The sequence below is a fragment of the Lepidothrix coronata genome, unplaced genomic scaffold (assembly GCF_001604755.1).
Source record: "Lepidothrix coronata isolate B3197 unplaced genomic scaffold, Lepidothrix_coronata-1.0 Scaffold41, whole genome shotgun sequence".
Taxonomy (NCBI): domain Eukaryota; kingdom Metazoa; phylum Chordata; class Aves; order Passeriformes; family Pipridae; genus Lepidothrix; species Lepidothrix coronata.
In genome coordinates this window covers 1,297,803-1,322,719 of record NW_016690221.1, presented here as the reverse complement: position 1 = coordinate 1,322,719, position 24,917 = coordinate 1,297,803, and the positions used below count along the sequence as shown (strand labels likewise).

The following is a 24,917-nucleotide window of genomic DNA, read 5'->3' as shown; positions in this document are numbered from 1 at the left end:
TTGGTCCGCACTGGGTGATGCTCCAGTCATGTCCACATCATCCTAGTGAGCCCCCCCTTATTTAGGGGGACACAGGATGGGCTGTTGAGCTTGACAGCCCTCGGGAGCAGGGGGCCATGCTTGTTCCCTGTTGAGCAACCCATCCCCAGGCCCCAGAGCTGACGTGTCTGGAACAGATCATGAGTGGCCGGGTGATTTATGGGGTGCAAGCGCCAGGTTCCGTGATGTTTGGCTGGTGGGAAGAGGAAGCGGGTGGGAGAAGCACCAGCATCTGCAACACCTCGCAGTGAGAAGGGAGCTGTGCTTCCTCCCACTTCCCTCCAAGGGCTGGGAGGGATTAAAAAAATCCCTGAGCTGGGATTTTTGCTGAGGTAATGGTGAGAAAACACCGCCTGCTTTAGACAAAGCCTTCCTTGCTTGCAGAGCCCTGCGGTCCTGCCGGCAGCGATGGAGACATCAGCTGCAGGAGGAAACATCCTTCTGGCCCTGTCACCATCCATCCCCTCTCCACCATGCAACAACACGAGGGCACTGATGTGTGACCAGCTGCTTCATCACCGTGGCCACAGCCAGGCCACCCTCCGGCCCTGCCTACTCACCCCAGTGGGTGAGGGCAAACGAGCCAGGAGGTCCAGGGGTGCTGGGACCCACCAAACTGGTCCAGGCTGGGCTGCAGACACGGGGTGAGGAGGAGCATCCCTGTGGCTGCCTCTGCTACAAACCCTCCCGACTTCCAAGCGCAGGGCTCCAGCATCCCCACGTGGTCAGACCGTTCGGAGTCTCCCCGTTCAGGGTTTCCTTTCCAGGGCTGGCAGACACTCAGCTCTGTCCTGGCCTCCCTCGCAGTGCAGGGAGAGGTTGCCACCTCCTGAAAGCACTGCAGGAAAGGGTGGGGAGATGGGGTGTTTACTCACGGACAAGGGTGCTTCAGAAGGGGTTTGAGAAGATGAGCTGCAATTTCAGCTGCCTGTTGCCTTCCTGGACACATGGGGAGCGCAAGTCCCTGTTGGACCATCCCAACCATGAACCCACACCTTCTCAAGTGGAAGGAGCTGGGCAGATGCCACCTGCACAGCGCCATGCTTGGCAGAAAACATGTAGCTTAGGCCATTTGCCATCCCAAGAGGTGACAGGAGATGGAGGCACAGTCAGTAACTGTGTCCCAGAGCCACCAGCTCTGCCGGATGGTTTTCCAGCTGCCAACCCACCAACAGCTCCTGGAGGCAGCACTCCTGTGAGCTCAGCTCAGAACGCCGCAGAGCAAACACGCTTGAAAGCATCTCCCCAGGGCATCCTTCCCTGCCTTATCTTGGAGGACAGAGATCTAAGGGACCACTACTGAAGGTTGATCTGAAGGCGAGGTTTATTCAAACACAAAGTTCACCCTTCCCTCGGTTTTCTCCGAGCTCCAAATGGCTCAGGAAAGAGTCCTGCCCTGCTCCCGCTGGGACAGGGAGTGGTGCAGAGGGTGAGCTGCTGGGGATGGTTGGCTGGAAAGCACCGGGAGAGGTCACTGGGCAGGTGGCCTTTGCAGGTTCCCATCCCTGGTGGAGCCCATAAAGCTGGTAAAATATTTACATGATGACTGACAGAGGCTTTATTTTCCTTCTCACCATCAGACTCCCTTGACTGCTCCAAGCCCTTTTAGAGCTTTAGAGAGCAGGTTTAATCATTTCAGATCAGGGATGAAGGTGGAAAACATGGGTTTCTCCTTTATATGGGGGGGGAAAAAAAGGGAGAAAAATCTGTCAATTATTTATTGGTGAAGGGAGGAAAACTGGTGTTTGTTGAGATTCACAGGCACGAGGGGGAAAGTCACAACAAGGAGTCCTCTGTAGTTCTGCACTGGACCGACAGACAGGACTCAAGAGCACAGGTGTGGGTTTCAGCCATACTCAGAGCATTAAAAAAAATAGATGGCATTTACAAAGACAGAGTTAAATTATTGCTTATCCCCACACCTAGGAAGGGATGGGCTGAGGTCAGGGCAAGAATAGCACAGGATGGAGGCAGGAGCCCAATCCCTGCATTTGACTGGCAGGATCAGGCAGAAAAGAGATCAAGAAAATTACAGGAAGGTAAAGGTTTCAGTTTACTACTTGACAGTGATGCGGCAGCAGGCTTGTGATCAGAGAACTGTACAAAGGAAGAACTAAAAAGAAGCCCACGATAGCCTGGGGGCAGCACTGAGAAAGATGAACCCACGCTGAGCTGCACCAGCCCCCCAGCTCGCTACCAAAGACATGTAATACATTTCATCACCTCCTGAAGAGGGACACCTTTGCTGTGGTTGAGCTGGGGGTGCACCCTCCCACACCATTTTTCCACACTTCTTGTACTTCTGCTGGCGAAAATAAACCACTCCTCTTTGCTGCTGCTCCAGTGTGGAATAGCCAAGGTAGCAAAAGAGGTTCAAAGGAGTTCACAGTCACACAGACCGTGCACAGGGGGAACATCTCCCCAGGCTGATGTGCACATCTCTCAGCTGCTCCAGCACTTTCTACTGCATTTTCTGTAGCCCTGGAGGTCCCTGGTACCAGCCTGGCTCCATACCTCCCTCCAGGAGCAAATACAAATCAATAACTAGGAACAGTGGTTTTAAATCGTTTATTTTTAAAACATGAAACCCAAGCTGAATAGAAACCACAGAAATTACATTTAGGTTTTTTTGTTTAGTATTTGCAAACCAAAAAGTTACAGTAAAAAATAGCTACGTTACAATCAATAGAACTACAGAATTAAAAGTAAAGATACAAAAATGGGCTCAATCCTCTTTAATCCTCACAATTTAAAAACATTTTGGGTAAGTGCAGGAACACTTGAAAGAAACTAGCAGGTCCAAAGTTTTAAAAAAAAAAATTATATATATTTATATATTATATATGTATATAAAGTGGTATGATATACAACCATTATGGTTAAGAAGAGAAAAAAAAAAAAAGAAAAAAAACCAAAAAACCCAGAGAAGTTACAAAAAGGCCAGGTACATGTTCACCATTAGGTTTCTGTGCACAGTGTCCAAGAAAATAAACTTCCCTCTGAATGACATGAATAAAACTCGTGGAGCCTCCCGTTACCAAGGGACCTGAGGCACACGACGTGACGGCTGGGCGGCTGGACCCGATGCAGAGCACAACAAAAGGAGTGAAGCTTTCCTGGGACTTCAGCAGCCTCCTGGGCAGAGGCCACTGGAGAAGTCTTGGTGTGAGATTAGAGGAGGAACAGGAAGGAAGGAGCTGGGAATTGCATAGTGAGGAGCAATGTGGTATCAAATATGCAGAGCACCTAAGAGCTTCATGCTACAGTTATCCTCATCAGGAAAGGAGTATTTTGAACTTTCTGGTTGTACGTCAATTTATGTTCCACTTTGTTCATGCAGCCACAGGGGCTGGGGGAGCACCCGGGAGCTCCAGGCCACCAGTAACCCATCCCTTCTCTCCCAGCTGGGCAACATGCTCACCATCATGGCTTGGCAGGAGATCCCACACCCCCCTGAAAGCACAAATCACTTGTTAGCCATCTAGGAACTGCTACCAAAGCATCCCACGCTTCTGCTGGGCCTCCTGGAATGACTGGGGAAGCCATCCATAGCATACACAGAAATAATTTCTGGAAAATGAGAGTAGGCTGTGATGAAAGGAGGTACAGATTGGGTCTTGTCAGGCCTCTTTCTCAAGGCATTAGATCTACTCCTTGGTATCTCCCTGGAGGGCTTTTCCCCTCCCACCCAGAGATGTTCACTGAGTTACACTAACACACTTGTTGAGCTGGGGAAGACCCCGGCTTCTCCTTGGTTCCCAGGTAGGAAGTACTTCAAAGACAGCTCCTCTCCCGAGCTAAAGGAAAACCCATCCACCTCATCTCCTCCTGAGTCAGGTGGGGTGGTGAGGATCAACAAGCCAAAACACTTCTCTCTTCTTCAAAGGGCTCAGCATGGTATTTCAGCTGCTGCTGGAAGGAAGAGAAGGTGGGACCAGAAGCAAAGCCTGGGTTTATTCACGCAGGTACCTGTACCTTGCTCTGACGGGCACCCACCCACTCCTGCCTGCTGCCACCCTGCAGCACCAAAAGCTCTCCAGAGCAATGGCTGAGCAGCTCCCTGAGAAAGGGTTCCACTCTCAGAAAGGCCAAACTTTTCATGTAGTTTCAGGGAACTGCTATGGAAATCCTAACTCAGGATCTCTTGAAACCCCATGCACTGTGTCCCCCTCAAAGCACTCAAATGAACATCCCTTGCATCTTGGCTGAGATGACTGTACACGGAAAATCAACACCTATCAAATGGAGAAACTTAAAAGGACAGGAGGGGAAGGGAGCACTCCATCCTTCACATTTGGATACATGGATGCACGCTAAAAATCTTAGCTTGAACCCTTTTATCAGCACACAAAATGAACTCAATTTAATAATACATACAGGATACAAACACTACAGTTATAATTCCCAAGACAGCACAAGAAATTCACAGCCAAGTCTTGATTTGATTTCCTTTACAATTACAATGCAGTCTTGAACACTGGACACAAGAGTCCAACATGCTATTTACATTTCACATTGTGGAGATGTTTGTGTGCTTGGAAGAGTTCTCAGTTCCAAAAGAAAGTGTCATTCACACATGATGATGCGGTGGAAATAAACCAAGCCAACCAGACAAGCCAATGACCACATTTGTGCTTCTGAAAAAGTAACATGAAGTGTCTTCACCGATGCAGTCACCCTCCACCGGACAAGCTGCCTTCTGTTCTGCAGTCAGAGAGGTGTCCAGAGGCCAATCTCAGCTCCCCTGACTTCTGGACCCTTTTGCTAGCAACCAGTCACGTGAGAAATGTCCGATAAGGTCAGCTGGGATACACCAAGTGATATGGCCTTGGCATTTTGTCACATTAAAAACAGAGAGACACGATGGAAGAGAGAGAAGTCTCCACAGCTTTACCTCCTGCAGCTTGAAGAGTCTGGACTCCCTCAACCATGAATGCCATCCAGAACAGATGAGTCTTCGCCAGATAGCACCTGCTGTTCACCCGAGAGGGAGGCACAGAGTCTGGGAGATCTTGGCTTTTCAAAGTCCACTCCTCAGACAGAATGTGACCATATGGATGAGACTGATTATGTCGCAGCCATAAGAATAGGCAAAGGCCATCTGTTCTTCAGCAGATCCTTTCAGACCAGCCTGCAAAAAATGCCACGCTGTTGCTCAAGGTTCCAGTAAAATAAAAAAAGGAAAACAAACAAACAAAAAGTAGTAGTAATAACAATAATAATAAACCAAAAGAAACGCATTTGTCTGTGTTTCCTATCCAGCGTTCTGCACAGCATGCAGCAGGGCAGCAGAGTTCCAGGATGCTTTACAAAAGTGCAATATCCATGTCAAGTAAAGGAAGTGCTGGCTGGACACAGGTACGCAGCTCACACCGCAGTCCCGTTGTGCTGGCCTCCAAAGAGCAAAACGTCATCTCCGCAACATTCTTTCCAGTTATATGTTGAAGTCACAGAGCACATGTCTCCACAGCTGTGCCTTGCTGCAAGCCCCAAACACCGCCAGAAGCTGTTCTGGGTGTTGCAAGTGGCTGTGCCAAACCTTGGAAGGAAGCAGGTCAAGGTGGCTGCTCCGTTCTGCAAACAAAAAGGCATCGGCTCGCTCCCCGTTACCGCCTGGCACAGGCAGTGCCACTGTGACAATTCAGACCCAACCCCAAGTGCAGTCACACACAGGTTCAGGGTGCACTCTGTATACAGAGAAGTCAGTATACAGAAGCACTTGTTTTCACAGGGTTCCCCACACCCTCCAGCCTTCAAAACACTTGCCTTCAAATGAGTAGGACCAGGCCACAGATTTCAGGGCAGCTCCCCTAAAATTGATAGTGCGAGTAGCAATCGGAGCACATCCTTGCAAGGAGGATGATGGCAGAACAACTCAGTTTTAATAAGGATTATATGGCTCTTACTTCTTTTTTCAAAGTGAAGGAAAGGTTGGGTTCCCTCTAGATAGCAGTTGGGTGGTTGGGGCTGCAAGCTCACCAAACCACACATGCACACCTGGGTCTCCTGGTAGGCTCTAAGACAGGGTGGAAAACCTGGTGCTCATGAGCCAGTGTCCCTCCATACCACCTGTGACTACATTTCCCTGCCCTTGTTATTTGATAAAACAGAGGTATGTTTCAGTGTGAAGCCCATCCAACATGTCTGAAAGGGCATACTTGGTCCTGAGCAAGAAAATCCTGCTTCCAGAGATTTATGGTGAAGTGTGAACTTTTCTCCAAAACCTTCTCTTCCTGTCTGCATGGTGGTGCCTCCTCCCTGTCTCCCTCACTCCTTTGCATGGTAACAGCTGGCCTACCCCTTTTGCAGTTAATTAGTGGTTTCTATCTTAAGAAGAGTCTCAAAGCTTGCTCTGCCACAGAGCTGGTACCATCTCACAGCAGATACCATCAGCCTAGTGAGCTGCCTGCTAGGAGCAATTCCTACCTCACCGCAAGAAGGCAACTGACTTGAGTAAAGGCAGATTGGTAGATTCTGTGCCCCGACCAGCAAACATGGGGTAAACAGACACCCAGTCTGAACATCACTGAGGTGAAAACTAACTGCCTCTGCCAATGGCTCAACTCCAGTTTGAGAGATGTTTCCCATTTTATTTCCTCTGCCAGTTATTTAATATAATGCCCAGCAGCTACGCTAAGATGCCCCTTCTAAGAGGTAAAAAGACAAAAAGGAACATCATAGTTACCCTACTGAAAGGGCAGTACTCGACAGTACCTCCCAAGAGGCAGTCTCCTCTTCCAGCAGGAAGCTGTCAGTGCCCTTTGGAGCACTGCTCTTCAGTGGGAAGTACAGCACCAATGAAGGATGTTGCCCTCTGCAGGCACCCAGCTGCCCCTTTGCAAGCCTTGTTCTGCCTCGTGTCTAGAAAATGCCTTACATGTGCATTAGTATGGTCAGATAGTGGTTAGCAATGTGCCTTGAAAAACTAAACAAAATAAAACAGAATAAAATATAAACCTGTTCTGACAGTCACAATGTTCTCCAGACATCAACCGGGTTTCTGATCTAAAACACAGAAGATACACCGATGATCTTGTGAGTTTGTTAGGATTGAGGCTCCAAAAACCTCCTTCAATGCCAGTTCAGCAACCCTGTGCTGTAAATTATGATTTATAAAAAAGGAAAAAAAGTCCAGCAGAGTTCACAGGTCACTCCTGCGGGGAGAGCTTCCATTTGCTATAAATCCGTTGGTGCTTCCAGTTTCTCTTGCTTTTCCAAGCTGACTGTCCCATAAGATTTAGCATCAGAGAGTCAAAACTCTTTAGTGCAAAAATGTCCCCCATAAAGTCTTATGAGTCTCTCCCTGGAAAAATTTGGCACCGAGTGGCTGGCTCCTGTTTGATCTGTGTGTCAGCCTCGTAAAGGCAGCACCCAGAATGCCATCTGCAAGTACCTGAGCTTCCCTGATGGAGCAGAGAGATCAGGTTCAGAGCAATGGACAGGGTAGCTGACTGGTGCTGGGCCCCCTGCTCCTCCTCAAGAATTCACATGATAGACAGAGTGGCAAAGACAAAGGCATTTTCTTAATGGACTTAAAAAAAAAAAAAAGTTAACCAGGGTAGTGAAATGGTTTGCTCTGAAAGAGCAAATTCCAGTGGATATGCAGTGACACCATGAGGCAGGAGTTACCCTCCTCCCTCCCACAGGGCAGTGGACCAGAGGACTCCCAGTGAGATGCTGTGGGATGCTGAGTCCCACTGACTCAGCATTCCCTTGTTGTACACTGGTCCCAGGCACCGAGTCTCTGCGTCTTCAGGCTTTGACAGACTGTTGATCCCACTGCAGAAGTGAAGAAGATCTACCACCATCTTTCACCGAGTCCCTCTGGGAACAGAAGGGGGGAAAAAAGGGGGCAGAAGGTATTCACCAACTTTTTCTGACAGGCTGCTCTAGTCAGCTGGCCCGCGGGCTGGTGGACCCAGTTTCCTGCCTGGGTGCTCTCAGTTGCTTGCCTGCACATATTTCCTCTTTCACATCAGGTACAACAAGGTGAAGGTTTAATTTCAAAAGGAGCTTTCAACTCCAGTGGGCAGGTACCAGGTTGGAGGGGTGGTCTGGACTGGAGAAACAGAAGGAGCTGCACTGGATTTTGGGCAGAACAGCAGGATTGTTCTACGAGGACAGCACAGGGGCACAGCAGTTGGCACATTGTTTAGTCTGACTGCACATGTGGGTTTTGTTTTGTTTTTTTTTTTTGCTTTTGCTTTTTCATTTTAATGCACACTGCCAGCATCTGGACGAGGTTGGTTGGTGGCGAGGTATTTGGCTCTCATGCTGGAGGTGTACTGGAGGAAGACAAGACAGAAAAAACAAAATAAACAAACAGAAAAGTAAGTCAGAATGACTAATGTAAAGACAGAACCACAGATTTCTATCACCTCACAGCATAAAATGGTCTGTATTCACAGCAAGTGTACCAAGGAGCTGCTGGCTCAGTCTTACAAGGAAAGTTTCACAAGTCACTGTATAGTCCCCTCTGAGTAACATCCTGTCAGTCTGCTGTGAGGATGGTGCTGGCCAGGTCAGTACAGATGGGCTAATGATTTATCCAAGCTCTCTACAGAGAAGGAAATCCAATAGTCACTAAGTCAAAATATGACATAGGTCACTCAGGGGAAGAGAGGGAAATGGAAATGATGCAGATGCAAAAACCCACCTCACACCTTTATCCTCTCTTAGTCTTGTTACTGCTTTCAACCGTGCCAGAAAAGGAGGTTGAAAAGAAAATGGGTGCTCACTGCATTTTCACATTGCATTTTATGGCAATGAGGGCATCAGAAGACTGCTCATGCCACAGATGGGCAGCTTGAAAGGAAAGTGTGGAAGAACAAATCTCTACATTTCTGGCCAAGAAAGAACAGCCCCTGCCTGGCTGCAAACAGGCTGCCATCAAACAGGATGATATTAGCTAAGTTATCAGGTGGGTAACAGCCCACTGTGGCTTGGGATCCAACCTGTGCACTGTGCAGCAGCAGACAAGACTCCAGCGCAGGGGTGAGAAGAGCAGGTCAGAAAGATGAGAAGTTGTTTCGATTTGGGGTTGGTGGTGGTGTTCTTATTTTCTTTTTTATTCTAAGCAAGGTAATCTGAAGCAGTTCCCAGAAGCTACTGAGGTAACATATGTCATTCAGCTTTGAATAATAAGCTGAAAATCATGTAAATAATATCCAGCAGTAAGAACAAAAGACTTTGCCTCTTTATGCAATGTGTTCAACGTCTTCACTGTGACCACATTACTGCTTCTGGGGTTGTGCTACCATGATATGAACAACCAAGCAATGAGGACAGACATTTCATTCCTCTTTTTATACCTGCTGGAGCTTGAATAATTCTATAATATCCACAGCTTGCTTCCCAAGAGTGCTCTTCAGCATACTGACTTTTTATCACCTTTTAAACTGAACCACATAAAATAGCCAGTTAAGCTGGCAAAGAGACAACTGAAAGGCAGTTCCACACCAGGAGGTATGATTTATCTTGCCCACTGGGAAAGAACATTATGAGGCATCTTTAGGTTCTCAAAAGCTCAGCTGTCCATAGGGGTTTTCAGAGAATTAACAGTATTTTATCGGTTTTCCTTCAAAGACTGACCCGGGCTGAACCTCTGCATAATAGAAGAGAGAAACTGCTCTTTTGGCAGAGATGATCCCATCGGCATAAGATGAAGACACCTGTGGCTTATTTGCACACTCAGCTTTTAGTGTCTCCCATAATTGAAAAACTTTCTGCAGAACATGGATCTTAATATAAAACTCTGGCCCAGAAACAGCACCTATATTTAGAAGACAAAGGGTACATCTGTTCTTTCTAAGATGTATTTTTTGTCAGTGAGAGGGCAAAAGATAGAAAATACCAAGCTGAGTCACTTTAAGGACTATATTCTATACAGTTTATTAAATGCGATTACTGTTTTAGAAATAAAGTTTAGGGCATTATTAAAACATATGAGACTAACCCAACAGGCTCAGATAGGCTTAGAAGTCAAAGAACTTTCTCACAGAGTAAGTAGGGCACATTTTAGGTAGTGCAATGCTGAAATTACCAGCCAGACATCATGCTAAGAAGAGTCTTAGAAGGGAAAATGTGTTTGATTTCTCATTTTCCATTTGCATTCTGTATGGTGACATGTGACAGGAGATGAGTATGAGCAGAGAACTTTTCCAGGTGCTAGGGATTTGTAAGAAGTGTTTAGAAAAAAAATAAATCTCAGATCATGGAAGGTTATTGTGCATGCTTCTGGTCAAGTCATGTAGGTTCAGCACACAACATGCAACACCAGCTTCCTTTAGAGCATTAAAATCAAGAAGGGCCACTTGATGAATCACATTTCAGGGATGTACAAAGTACACCTATCACAGAGGGAGAAGCTGAAAAGAATTCTCTCCTTCCTCCACTAAGAAAAGACCCCACAGTTGTTAAAGTGTCACTAAAAAAAAAGTAATCAGGAACATGAGATCTGGACAATCAAGCAGAGAGCATTTTACATTCAAACCTACCTGCAAATCCACCAGAAGGAATAAATCAAGACTGAGTAGTCAGAGTTAGGGCTGATGTTCTCTCCTTAACTCAGGATTTTTGCACCTTTGTATCTTTTCCCATTAGTTTAAACCAGTTACTCTTTCTGTTAAGTGTATTTTTAATGACCATGATAAGTATGATTGAAACGTGGAGGTAGAGAGCCAGCACTTCACTGTGCACCTCCCAACCAGCACAGCTCTATCAGCGTGCACTGGATCTTCAGTCACAGCATTTGCCTCCATCTGCTTTGCTCCACATGCTATTGACAGCAGTCCTTCCTCCAAGTCCTTCAGGAAAAATGCTCTGGAACACACAGATCCCAACATCTGGACAGGCCAGCAGATGAAGATGTATCAGCAGACATTTGCCAGTCTTTGGATATGTAACCAAACTATATTACCCCAAGTTAAAATGATTAAGTCTTCAGTTCCTTTAAAAAAAACCCACTAAGTCTTTAGCTCCTTTAAAAAATAATTCTGAAGCCAAAACGCCTGAGCACAATTCAGACTGAGGAGGTCTTGGACTCCACTCTGAGGTACACAGCTATAAGGTACACAGTTGCATTTAGTTTCCTTTAAAGAGGAGCTTTCATAGAAGGTTAAAGAACATTTAAAACGCAGTCATTCTTCCAGCACTCACTGGAAGTACCCATGTGCCTATACACCCTCATTCACCCTTTCAAAAACAGCACTGAGGACAAGTTTCAACCCATACCTTCCCCTCACTGTCAGCTTCCCTAAAAAGTACCTGAAAGACTCCTTGTTACCATTTCTGGTGGTCGCTGGTGCTATTCAACAGCACACCTCAGTCACTTACCAGCCAGCTAGGACAAACACAGTTGATTGCACACAAGCTTATTTTTGTATTTCTCCAAAGAAAATTAAAGTCTCTCCTTCACATTCAGCCTTGTTGAGGGTATAAACTTTCACAGGTATGGTTTGCCAGCACATACTAGTTGAGTGCTTAACACATATAGCCTGGGTACAAAGGAATCATTGGTGGCAGAAAAAAAAAATAATTAAGGGAATAGTCAGTTCATTTTAGAGGCCATAAATTCCACTGACTTCTGTGAACTGTGAACTCCATAAGTACTTCACAGCTAACTAAGCTATGCTGAAAGATCACTTACCATATGAAACCATGACTGTGAGTACAAACTATTTACTATTTGTGGTTAAAAACCCACGCGTACCTCTCTCGAGCTACCCTGGCTTTGATTTCCTGCCAGAGCTATTCAGGTAATCCAATAAAGACCAAAGCTTCTGGATTCAAGTTCTGAACGGTTGATCTCAAATAGCTAGAGCACAGTAAACACACAGGGGTTGGTCTTATTATGCATGGGAGGTACAAGATGCAGGGAAACAGCTAATTCCAGCCAGTGGGTTCTGAATTCAAAGGGACTTAAGTTTTTCAAGTCAAAAGAACAGAGCTTCTGTTTGTTTTGTTTGTTTTTAAAGCCTTGGAAAGAATGCATAGCCCTGCAGACAGCCACATTAAGCTCGGGTGGGAGCATAGATAAACACAAGACAGTGCAGACTAGGATCAGGTCATGTTTCAGCCCAGAGATTTCAAGTCCAGAATGAGGGCATTAGAATTTCCCCACCTCCACCCCAAGCAGTATTTTATTTCATGGAATAGATCCAGTTAACATCGCTACAATACCACCTGCAGGAACCAAAGAGCGGAAAACCCACCATAAGCTGAGGCCCAAGAGCAGTCTTAGCAAGACTTAAGACTGAAGAAAGCTGTGACCCTGCCAGGGGTGATAGCACCATGCTTCCAGACGAGGTTGGTTGCGTTCATGCAGAGGACATCAAGACACCCGATCCGGAGAGCCCCTTCCCAGTAGGTCACAAGGCAGGCAGGCAGACAGCAAGAGGCAGCAAGGATGCAGACCAAGCACCAACATGACAGAAAGGAATCCAATGCAAGGCTGACAAAAGTCCCAACAAGAACAGCAGAGAAGAAGGGACAGCAGCTTTATGCACATGTATTTCTGGGAAAACAATGCAAGATAGTCACTGATCGCATGAGCCAAAGGCAATGGGCTCTCCCTGTTCCAGCTGGAACCAACACCTTCCCTTTACTGGAGTTCCCCTGAAGGAGCACTGTCCTTCACACCAGGTGAGTCGTCTGGTAGCCCTAATTATACCTTATATTTAACCAAGCTACAAAACCACAAAATGCAGACCACCTACTCTTTGTGGCTTTGCCATGGACCCCTGTGAGGGAAGAAACACCGGCTATCTTGGAGAACATCAGCAACTACAGCCCATGAGGAGTTCAGACAGTGAAATGGTTCTAGGAGGGCCCTGCTCACAGAGCCTGCAGGACATGGATGGGATGATTTGGACACACACAGAACAAACAAAACAGCAAAAGGTTTTGAAACAGAATGAAACAGATCTTAGTGATTATGTCTGGTCCTTTAGGGAAGTTTTTTTTTAAACTTGCTGCATTCTGACTTTCAGTGCAAGGATAAAAGGAGAAGCTGCGCACAGATCTGACAGGCAATGAAGTAACTCTTCAGGACAGGCCACCAATACCAGCCAGGATCTTTCAACTAATTAAAAATCCTATGAATGAGCTAAAAGCTTGTGGCGGGTCAGTATCGGTGGTTTTGGGCACATGCTGTTATGGCCAGTCAAGACAAGCAGAACAGCAGTAGGGCTCAAGGGAAGCCAAAAGCTGAATTAAGACAACCAGTCCCGACTGAAAAGCTGCTAGATTGGTTCTCTTTACTTGTAGAAAATGGCTTCTTGTGATAGAAGAACTCCTATACTACATTTGAAGTGCAAGGTTATTTCTGCATTTGAGCAGCACTCAGTTCAAGCTGTTCTCAAGTGTGGACTTTGAGTTGAAGCTGCTGTGAGGTGGCTTTTCCAAGGCATAGGTGCCTGTAACCTTCACAATGTGCCCCAGAAGCCTCTAGAAGGTTGATACTGCTCCTTGAGTCTGCACCAGAGCCAAAACGGATTTTAATTTTAACCCTTGGCAGGAGGGAATGGGGTGGGAGGTGCAGAGGGAAGGAATGTGAAGAAATAAAAGGCACTGGCCTGGGATAAACAGTGCAGGGATGAAGGGAGTGGTTGGGAGTGGAGAAGGGGTTGAGCAAGAAGGACCTTTTTTTCCAGTACCTGTTCCATTTGCGGGCGCTGTTACCAGTATGTCCGTGCACTGTCCGAGGGCTTAAGCTGCCAGCTCATATGGCTGCTACTGTCCATGGCAGCCAAATACAACTGTGATGACGCAAGAAAGAGAGAGAAAAAGAGAGTGCAGCCTCAACGTGCATGAAAAACACAGTGCAAGCAAGTGAAACGCTGTGGTGTGTGTCAGCGACAAGGTGGGCTCTACAACCCTAAGGGAATATCCCTGTGGCAAGAAGGAGAAAACAGAAGGAATGAGAGAAGGAAAAAACACAAACAAACAAACAAAAAGCCAGGAAAAGTAACGGACAAACAATGCAGCAGGATCATCACATCTTAGTTTTCACCATCTGTTCACAGAAAGCTAAATGGAATAGGTCAGCTCTGTCCACCCACTGGACATAACCTACTTGGACAGTTATCCCCCTCTCCTCCCTCCCAAAAAGACGCAGGGACATGTGCATTGGTATTCCCTTTTCAACTCTCTCCTCCCACAGACAATTTGCTATGAAAAGTTACAATTTCTTCTGCCTCAGTACAGTCTCAGCCACCTGCTATGGAGAGCTGTGAACACAAAAATCCCAGAAAAGCTTTTTCCCGTTGCCTGCCAACATGAGAGCAGACAGTATTTTATTTCTCTCCGCTGTCTACTACAACCCTCCAAAAAACACATTTATCCTATAGTCTGCTCCCTGTCTTGTCTAGGGAGAAGCTCCTTTGTCTATAGGTGCAGTGCTGCACTCTCCTCCCCAGCTCCTGTGCTACCCTATAGCCCACACCGATGGCTGCCAAGTCAAGTTACTCTGAAAAAACATATTTTTATCTCCTCCCAGAAACCAGCTTAAGGCACCAGGACTCAGATCCCCCCTCAGGTTATTAACACAAATAGCTACTGAAGAACCAAGGAACTTCTTGCCTCACTACAGCCCCTGTGGAAAGGAGTGTGCTTTCTCTGAAGCAGAAGAGCTGTAGGGCAAGGGGAAGCAGGATATTGAAGGAACATAAGCCTTGGCAGTACCAGGGGGACAGTGCCCTTCTGCCACAGGAAATGCCAGTGGTACAGCGTGTGCCACACTGCACTGGTGCAGCACATGAGCTCTTCTCCTGAGGACCATCTTGTTGCTGAGAGCTGATGATGATGCCACCAGAGCTCGCGGTCGGAGTACCAGGGGTCAGGAAACCTCTTTGTGAAGGGTGAAAGAGGTTTGGCCAAGGACAGAGACAAGGATCAACTCTCCACATTTCCGCTTTCTCTACAGCAAGATGAACTGGTCCTCTTGAAGTGAAACCACGAATGTGATGTCCTCTTTTCCACCAGTTCCTACTCCTCCAGCCTCCTCTTCCTCCCCTTCCCACGAATTTGAGCCATGCACCACAGAGTGTATTTTTTTTTACCTATACCTGAAGACTGGTTGATCATTAGACATGCTACCACTCATCCTCTGTAATCACACCACCAAGTTTGTGAACACTGCTGTGGCATGTTCTCAAAATTCTCCTGTAAGTAAGGCTTACAGGATCCAGCGAAGGACGAGATTCGTCTAGTTCTTACACAGACATGAAGGCAAGTCCATGTTTTATCCAGCATACAGAAATGGCTATCAGGCCACTCCAAATACCAAAACCTTCCATGAAAGTTTCCTTTTTTTCCTCCATAGGAAATTAAATACAAAAATAGATTTTAAAGAAAGTAAAAACAGTTGTGAAAGAAAGATTTAAAAAAAAAAATCTCAACCAAAAAAAGAAAAAAAGAATACAGGTTTCATCCTACCATCTCTTTAGGGCAGATTAAGGAGAGAGGTTCAGCAATAACTCTGAATTTACAGTTTTAACAAGTTTCTTTTTAAACTTGAGGAACCAATGCCACAGATAGCAAGTACACTGCATGCAAGTGAACCATCCTGCTGAAGTCACCCATCAAGATACTCATGCACTTCAGTGGTGGCAGGACTGGGCCCATAGGATTACCAGTGTTAATTGATTTTTATTCTTTTTATGTGCAATGTCCAAAGTAGCATAGCAGGGTTTCTTTCTCCATGGCAGGTGAGACCTGGCTTGTCTAGTCAAGTTGCTGCCATTTATGGGCCAGATCCTGTGTTTGGCTGCACAATCAGCTCCCTTGGGAGTACACAGGAGTGGCAAACGTGTGTTCCCCAAAGTTGCTGAAGCAGAGAGGAGCAGTAAAGAAAGACTTACTGAGGGAGGTGGGGACTCCCGGCCAATGAGCGGGGTATTCTCGCAACGGGGGTTCTGGAAATTTGCATTCTGGCTCCTAGGAAAGGAAGACACACATGGTAACAGGGAGCATGTGCCATGCTTCTCTGGGGAAGGTCTCTGATGGTGACATGGGACAGAGCATCCGCCCCCCCAGAACTCCTGTATCAGGTCAGTCTCCCACAAAGCTTCTCCTGCAGGCCAGGTGGGTCCCCCTTTTTCAGACAAGGGCACAAAACTATAATTTTCCTCAGAGAGAGCACTATTTTTACATTCTTACTCAGAAGGGCCCACACTGAATCATGTCAACTGATTTAAAAATAGGTCTGTGTGAAAATCTGCCTCCCTGCAGCATCAGACCTGCCAAGCTGCAGAAATGGAGATAAAACGAGGACAAAGTCTCAGGGGATGTACAAAATGATGTGGCAGCCCCAAAAAAAGATGGGTCCTGATGGTAGTCCAAGTGTGATCAGGGTTAGGCACCTCTGGAGAAACCTCTGAAGATCCCACCTGGACTAGGTAGCTCCAAACTGCAACAGCTGCCAGAGCTGACTGCAAATACTGTAGGAAGACATAGCCCACAGGTTTTGTCTTGGCTCTCAGCCTCCTGGGAGGCTTAAAATCTTCTGGCAAGACTACTCTGTCTGAAGAATTAAGTCTTCTGGTGATCAGATTCATTGTGTAATAAGGAGCCCAGACAATACTTTCCTACTTCTTTTCTCTAGACAGATTTCTAAATCCTGGAGGACAAAGCTGTTCACATTTTGGAGCATGCTGTCTAATAAATCTCTTTCTACTGCAGCACTGTCAAGCCATTCCCTTCTCCCAGTGGATGCCAATCATCAGAAAACATGTCATTTTGCCATTTGACACTTTGGACAAAATCCTTCATCGCTTTCTACTGCTCGTTCAGAAGTTCCAACCTTGCAGCACTTGTGACAACAGAAATCAGGATGAAGTAATGTGGACAAGCTTGTTTTTGGGATACTCACATGTACTCTGTGACGGGAGCATTGCTGACTGTGTGTGCTGCTGCTGGAATGCTGGTCTCACTGCCATAACTACTCCCACAGCTATAGAGGCTGGGCATGTGCACTCTGTACAGATTATCGTGTGTCTGTCTACTCCCTTGAGCAGCTGATTCTTCTTCCCCATCATCATCTGAGCCTCTGCAAGAAGGAGAAAAAGTTCCTCCTAGAACCCTACAGTTACCCCCCACATGTGGGGTTTGCAGGAAACCATGGTAATCCTAGGAACCTCCCAACCATCTTCCACACCTCCACATTCACACCCATTTGGGATGCCTCAGGGTGGCAGTGTCAAACACAGCCTACACCACAGTGACTCAGACCTCCCACAGATCCCATCTGGACCTGTACACTGTGTGATCCCCTACAGCCTCCCTACAGTCTTCTGTCAGGGCTTGGCAGAGAGCACAGTTCTGCAACTGCCCAGTGGCACAACCAAGGGATGGACACACATCCCAAAACGTACAGCACTAAAAAAAAACCTCAACGAACAATAAGAAAGAGAGGCAGTGGGGATGTAGTGCCATACACCCCACAGAAAGCACCCTTGAAAACTGCAGTCTCTGTCCTTCCATTTCTTGTAGACATGTCCAAAGAACTTGTAAGGATAAGTCTCTGTAGACTTCTCTGAACTCCCATTCTGGTTAAAAAAGGTCTGCTTCAGCTTCTAGCAAAACCACAGAAGTCTTTATAGAATTAAGTTGCAAAATTTGTGTCTAAGGGCTTTATCCTTTCAAAAATGCCAGGATTTTAAATCAACTTCAATACAGAGCAGAACTGTTTGCCAGCTGGTTCCTTCCTTCTCTCCCATGGTATTCTCTTGCCCGTCCTATACAATACACACTGCTAACTTATCTCCCTAATTATGGGGTGAAGCACCAAGGTTTGAAATATATTTTATCCATGCTTGTCAAAGCCAGTAAAAGGTTCTACAGCATGGGCATCACTAGAACATCCCACACATCGCCTGCAGCTTCTGTACCACATGGTGGCAGTGAAGATCGGGGAATTGCAGCCCGTACAGTCTCTTAGAGGCAATAAAGCATGACATTCTCCACCTCCCAGAGGGAGGCAGAGGGAGAAATGGTGCTCCGGGGAACGCAAGAGGGAACCCTTCAATTCACAGCAGCAGCCTGAGCCTGCTGGGGTTGGCAGGGCAGGCAGCAGCCCACAGGGAAGGCAGCACAAGAGATGCCACTGGGTAAACCTTTCTCCTTCAAACAGGCAGACTGCCATGCTCTTCTTGGTAAGGTCTCTGCAGCAGCTGCATGTGGAAGAGGTGAGGAAACCAGCCATTTTCTCAAGTGCTACTCTGACGCACTTCCCAAGGCCACTTCTCTGTGGGCACTGCAGGCTTGGCTGGCTCTGACTTCCTGCTATTGTTCAGGACATTCCATTTTACTTTGAACCTTGAGCCTGGGCTTAGAGCACGAAAATCACGTTTCAGGACCACAGAAGAGAATTTGCTGCAGTCTGCTGCTCTTCTGCGAGAACAGAAAACTCAGAGCTCTTTTAACAGCTGCACGTGGGGCAGCAGCCAGTCAGTGAAGCAAAGGTTTGCTAAAGACTTATAGATCAACCTGGTTACCATCATTAATACTAGTTCCAATTTGCAAGCGTCTCACCTGCCCATACCATTGCCAACAACAGTTGGTTTCCATTATCTATGCAAAGTCGCCCCAGCTTGAGCAAAGTTAAAAAGGCAAGTGTAAACTGCTTCTTATTTCAGTTCTCCTCCCCATACTAGAACAAATGCCTCAAAGCAATGCAAGAGAATAGGAATTTTACAGAGATGGCAATAGCTCAAGCATTACCTCTATATTACAGCTATAATCATTCATCTCTGACTTGACTCATAGTCCTACGGTGGACTGAATACTCTGCACACAGAATATTCCAGTGCAATAAGGTTCAGATGTTAGTATTAACCACAGTCAGAGCAAAAGGCAACAATTTTTTTTTCTGTTAGACCTGTGCTTATAAATCCTCATCCCTCACACTCCTGGGATCATATGGGAACGAGCTCCATATGCTCACGGGCACAAATCCAACAGCCAGTCTTCACTGGGAAAGAGCTTTACAATGCTACAGGATCTAAACCCTCTCTATACCTCTTATTCTGCCAAGTGTGTGGGACACTGCAGACAATGGAACTGAACATGAGGGCTGTGACAAAGGAGAAGAGAACCAGGTAGATGAGGCCTTCCACTCCATCATAGCAGAAGCCCGTCAAAGCCTGGACATAATCCTGCAGAGAGAAAGGAGCAGAGTTTCCTGATCATTACACAGTTAACATTGAGTTCTAACTCAAAAGCCCTTCTCCAGACTACATTCTCTGAAACAACTTATAGAGATTGCAGACCCTTTTCCAGAGTATATTTCCATTTTAATTTCAGGGACCTTAAGTATTTTTCATAACTGATCTAACCTTTATTTCCCCTCACAAAACCCAGCTTGGATTTAGATGTGGAAATATTTTCAACCCCATACAATAAGACTTTAAGGGAGGGGGAAAAAAAAAAAAGCCAAGGCAAACTTATCCACCCAGCTGAAGACATCATATTTTTCATTAGGCCTTTCAGCTCCCTCACTGTGTCCCATGCCCAAGAACACAAGCATGGGCTATCTGTGTATCTGCCTTTAGAGACACAGCTGGAACAACAGCTAGGCCATGCTATCCTGCAGCTCCAAGGCACTGCACTCCATGGGAAAGACAACAAGTTATGTGCTATAGACAAAAAAAAAAGGCCCCTAAAACCTTATGGCTCCAATTTGTAGATGTATAAAGCCACATTATCTACTTTCCTATATTGATCTTTAAGCAGAAAGCTAACTTGATCCAAATTCCCATTCCCATTTCTGCTGGAATCAATCAGTAAAAAGCTGTTGTAAACTGTTCTGACACACTAGAGATTTGAAACTCTGAAATAATCCGTAGGTTACAGGCTATACACCCCCTTTATTCTTTCTCAGCTCAAGCCCAGTTATTGAGTACTCACCAAATGCAGACTCCGACAGTCCACTAAAGCTGTCAGCTGCTGCAAGTTGATCTCTGTTGAATTCAAAACCTCCTGGATCCGAGTAAGATACTCCTGTAAGGAACAAAATATTGATTACTGCAAGGGAATGGCTTAGCAGGAGCTGGTCTTGGGTTCTGTACGAGGTTGAGGGAAGCCAGGAAGAGCAAACTTGAGGAGAGTTACCTTGGAGGTGGGGTGCTCTCTGGTCGCTGACCTCATGAGTTCCATAACATCATCCTGCATTTCTACCAGAGCCTTGTGACTTCCTGACAGCTTCTGCTCAACACAAAACATGCAATCTTTCAGCAGTTCAGGCCACATGCACCGAAAGATCCCCTGGAAAAAGACTGAAATCCTATTTCCCAAATATTGAAGCATGAATGGTACAAGTCAAAGTTGTCTCAAATGACAAGGGTTCAGCTGTGAAAGGGTTAAGCTTGAGTTTTACCAAACTGGAAGAAGTACAGATAGAAAGAAGAGGGGAAGGGAAGAACAAAAACAAAAGGGGAAAAAAAAACAAACAAAGAACAAAACACATACACAAACTATACACACAGCTGGGGCTGGCTCTAGGACAGAGGGGAAGGAGAAAGAAAAGACATAAAGCACTTGAGTTCTCACCACAGAATACAGCTGGATTTTTTTACTAAATTAGGTGGATGACAAAGACTTAATGTTAACACCAGAAGTTGTTTGTATTAGGGTGCAGCTTTCACATCCCATTAAAGTATCCATGAGAATTCCACATGCAATAGCATGTCAGAGAGTACATGGAGCAACCAGAAATGCAACAGATAACGACAGTGCATCATACCACAGCCTGGAGTGTTCCTAACCCACCCTTTAAAACAGAGGAAGACAAAAAAAATCCTAAATATAAATGGTGAAGTAGCTGGGGCCTGCCAAATGGTGGGTGGTGTGGGCTCATCTGGCCTCTGATACATACAACCAAGTTTGGGATGGGCCCAGGTGCTGTTCTTCAGCCCCCACACAAAAGAATAATGACTCACATTTATACTTCAGGAAAAATCCTTTGGATGTTGAAAGGTTTGTAAGAGGCATATGTGAAAACCACTCATTCAACCCACAGAAGTGGCTGCATTTGGGGAGTGGAGTGTTGCCACTGTTTAACCCGAAAGAACTTTCAAGAAGAGATTCAAAGCAGGAAGCAGCAGTTTCCCACCCTGGCATTAATTGTGGGTGCTCTGTCTCCACGTTGGTGCTCTTAGACAAGCACCATGTAAACAGAGGTTCCACAACAAAAGCCATAGTCCTCACCACATCACACACAGGCCCTTCTGAGGGGGCATCCTGGACCTGAAGCTGTGCAGATAGTGATGAAGTTGGAAAAATCTCCTCACTAAATCACAGTGCCACCTCCTGCACAGCTGGGAAGGAGCTACCAAAGCTTTACCAACAGTTTGAGTGCTCCTTAAAGCCAACAATCTGCAACTTGCTGCATGCTGGCATCAAAAGCACTTCACCTATACCCTGCAGGATGACAAGACCCAGGGGTGAAGGGAGTTAGGGTGCTTACACTCACCTGCTGGAAAGGGTTGGGGTATCCAGCACTACAGGTCATGTAATAGCGCAGAATATCTATTAAGACACAAGAGAAGAAAGTCAGGCCAGAGACATCATCCCAGCTTTGCAGTATTTTACAACTGCCACGAGGGAGGTGTTCAGTTCTGAAAGCAATGCACAAAATGAAAATGCAATATAAATGGAATCAGTTCCCTCTCTCCATGTAGGACTACAGTGCATAGATGGCACTAGAGAAAGGGATGTAAACTGCCTTTGGGGACAAAAGAAAGATTTGTTTCCTTTCTGTTTGTTTTGTTTTTTAAGCCAGTGAAAGGCAGTGGGGCTGCTCCACTTAAAAACTTAGATAAACATAAAAATTTTTATTCAGAAGTCAGCACTATCCACTGTATAAACTTAAGACAAGACATCGGTCTAGGATAAATTCAACTACGGTACAGTGGAGACATACTCATAAATTTCCAGATAGAACTGATACTGTGCTCTTCCAGCAGCATCATTTATTTCCAGGCTTGAAGACAGTGTTGTGTTCCTCTTCATTCAGATGTGTGTGAAACCAGCCTGGCGCCCTCATGAGCCCTCTATATAACTACATCAACTGCCAGCACACACAAATTACAAATATCAGGCTTTCCCCTGCCACTCTCAATAATACTACCAAGGGAGGGAGCTCTGAAAAACTTGATCATCCAAATACCTTTAGATTATTTCTCAAACATTTGCAGTTCCTCTTCAGATGAATATGGGTGTGCCAGCTCAGCAAAATCAAGGGTGAGCTTTAGCTCGGTAAGGACTACAAAAGCCCCAAAACACACATACCCTCTGCATTCCCTCTCCACCGGCATCTTTTCCTCCATTCTTTTTAATCTTCTGTCTGTGACTTCCAGTAACACATACTCCAGGCTGCAAAGCTATTGTGATGAGTCCCAGCTCAGAAATCAGCAAAAGGCACAGCCAGAAGTGAGGGGAGCCGTGAAGGAAGCAGACCTGACTGTATCCTGACTCTGCTGTGCTTCCCATAAATATTGAATGCACCTTTCGGCAAACCAACACGCTGGAGACCAAGTGGTACAACACAGACTGTCAGCTCCTGCACGCTGGCAATGCAACCTGACAGCTGTTATTTATAATTCATTAGCCTACTCTGGGGCAGCTTCTGCCAGCTGCTCCATCTCCCTCCCACCGACTCCTTCTCTGGGATGACTTACATTGCCCCAGCCAAGCCTCTAAACAGCAATTAGCAAATTCTGGGCAGATAGGAGGGCAGTAAGAGCTGCTCTGTGCCTCACTTTGGGCTGACCACAGAAGAGACTGTCTGCCACTGCTGAGCCAAGGAAAGTGCTGCTCCTCCCCAGCTCATAAATCTCATTCAATGGCTATGGGAAAATGGATTAAAACACACCTGCACCGAGAGAAAAGCATAGCAACAGCAACCCACAGCATCACACATGGTGACCCAAAGGAGCTGTGATCTTGTCACCAATTTAGTTTAAACCAACAAAACATTAATAGTTTCTCTTGGGCTCCCACAGTGGTATCAAGTTTACATCACCTTTGTAAGTGCAGTAAGTTGCATGACATACTGCTAATGCAGAGCCCTAGAAATATTTCTTGAGGGCCTTCTGGATCATCCCTGGTGGGCAGATTAGAGATGAGAGTTCCTGATATCATAGTTTGCAGCTTGTAAGCCCAGGATAAAGATTGCTGGTTACAAGTGAAGCAAAAAGCAGTACAGTGAAATAAGTGCTTGCCTTGCTTCACCCTGGAAGGCAGGATCAACAAGGATTCACTGTGGTAGCACTGGCTTTGCTGCTGACAAGTGTGACACTCCATACATAAAACATGCTTCCCAAAATGACAATGCCATCAGGAGCAGCTTTCCTCTGCACTGAACCCAGTGTGCTACAAGCTGTGGTGCTTTAAAGCTCAGGCGACAATAGGCAGGGAAGCTGCCTTAAAGTGCTCTTGTGCTGCAAAGCCTGGAAATTAAGGACAGTGTCCCCTGCCTCCACGACACCAGGGAAAGAGCAGGAGGCACTTTCACGGGTTTTAAGCCTGGTGGAGGCTATCCTGTACATCACCAAATCTCACATTTCTGACCTGAAAACGGCTACACTAACCCATCACTTGCACTTTGCTAAAACAGCTCCAGGCAATTTCTTTCTATAATTATCTTCCTGATGCATTTTCCTCTCAAGGAAAATTCCTGAAGGTTGATTTGATTTTTGAAGCTGGCCTTTAGGTGATCTAGTTTATAGCAGAAGGGTTAGGCAGGGTCACATCTGCAGCTGCCCATGCCTGCTGTTGCCAGCAACAATCCTCCTGACCCACTCTTGGTACAAAGGCAATGTGGGAGCAGAAGGCAAGGAAGGGAACTACCTAAAATGCTTTATTTTTGCAAAGTCTGTTTTTCCTAGAAAGGAAAGTAGAGCTGCCTACTAAAGACAGCTTCAGCTGCTAGAACTACTTACTGGTTCTGCAACCCTGGAGACTTACTACTCACTTCAAAGCCCAGCCAAAATGCAAAAATGGCATTAAGCACCCGCCAAAAGGCAGTGAGAGGGTCTGTAGAAAGCAATCAGAAAAAAAATGCTAGCTCAAAAAAAAAAAAAATCCCCACACCTAGAACAGCTTTTCACAGCCCTTCTTCATTTCTACTTGAGCATTCTCCAAGCAGTTTGCATTTTACATAGACACCCAGAGGAGGCTGTCCCTTTGGGTTCAATCAGAGAAAGCTGAAGAATATCACCGGTGATGTCAAAGGAAGGCGACTCTTTTGGCTGGAGTTTCTTGCCCAGGTAACATGTTCTCCCCAAGGAGTTTTGTTTCCCTAAGGCACCAGCCTGACAGCAAAGGGAAGTATCTGCATAACATTTACATTTCTCTCATATATCCTACTCTTGTACTGGTGAAAGCAGAGAGCTTGTAGCCACCCTACTTGCCCTCCACTCAGAGCCTTCTGCTAATCAGGAGTCCAACAAAACCAGACAAGAAAACAGCTTCCCAATGCCACCATCAGCTCAGCAGGATCCTCGAGAGTGCTTCTGTGGCAAACTCTTTTCTGCAGTGTTCTCTGAGCTCAGGTAAGTGTGCAGACACCACATGCCTCACACAAGGTTTTGTCCTGATCTTACTTCTAGTGAGGAAACTGAGGTGGTGGTGGTGGTGTCAATCCTCTGGTTCATTCAGCTCTGGGCTTCTAAGTGAGAGGCCAGTCAGGAGGCTGGCCATGACCAGAACACTCCCTGCTTATATCTGAGAATCCAACCTGGCCAGCTTGGCTGGACCAGAGGTAAAAGGCTCCATTCTCCCCCCCTGAGGTTTACAGCTCCCTCAGACGAAGTGAGTGGCTGTTCACCATGCAGATTTCTGGTGGGAGAATCTGGAGAAAGCTCTTCCTGTTGTTTAGA

General features: G+C 46.2%; 1 protein-coding gene across 2 annotated transcripts in view; it reads right to left on the bottom strand.

Annotated features, from left to right (window-relative positions):
- Positions 1 to 2,592: 2,592 nt before the first annotated feature.
- Positions 2,593 to 24,917, bottom strand: part of TTYH3 (tweety family member 3) — a 75,705-nt gene continuing 53,380 nt past the window's right edge. Inside the window, exons 8-15 of one of the 2 annotated variants that reach the window (XM_017813555.1) lie at positions 21,509 to 21,564; positions 20,149 to 20,241; positions 19,945 to 20,037; positions 19,057 to 19,193; positions 16,910 to 17,086; positions 15,900 to 15,975; positions 13,695 to 13,796; positions 2,593 to 8,324 (exon numbers count right to left, since the gene is read on the bottom strand). In XM_017813555.1, the coding sequence (XP_017669044.1) occupies positions 13,716 to 13,796; positions 15,900 to 15,975; positions 16,910 to 17,086; positions 19,057 to 19,193; positions 19,945 to 20,037; positions 20,149 to 20,241; positions 21,509 to 21,564 (713 nt within the window). In that variant the 3' untranslated portion in view covers positions 2,593 to 8,324; positions 13,695 to 13,715. The remainder of the gene's footprint in view (positions 8,325 to 13,694; positions 13,797 to 15,899; positions 15,976 to 16,909; positions 17,087 to 19,056; positions 19,194 to 19,944; positions 20,038 to 20,148; positions 20,242 to 21,508; positions 21,565 to 24,917) is intronic. The other variant, XM_017813556.1, reaches the window with a different exon arrangement.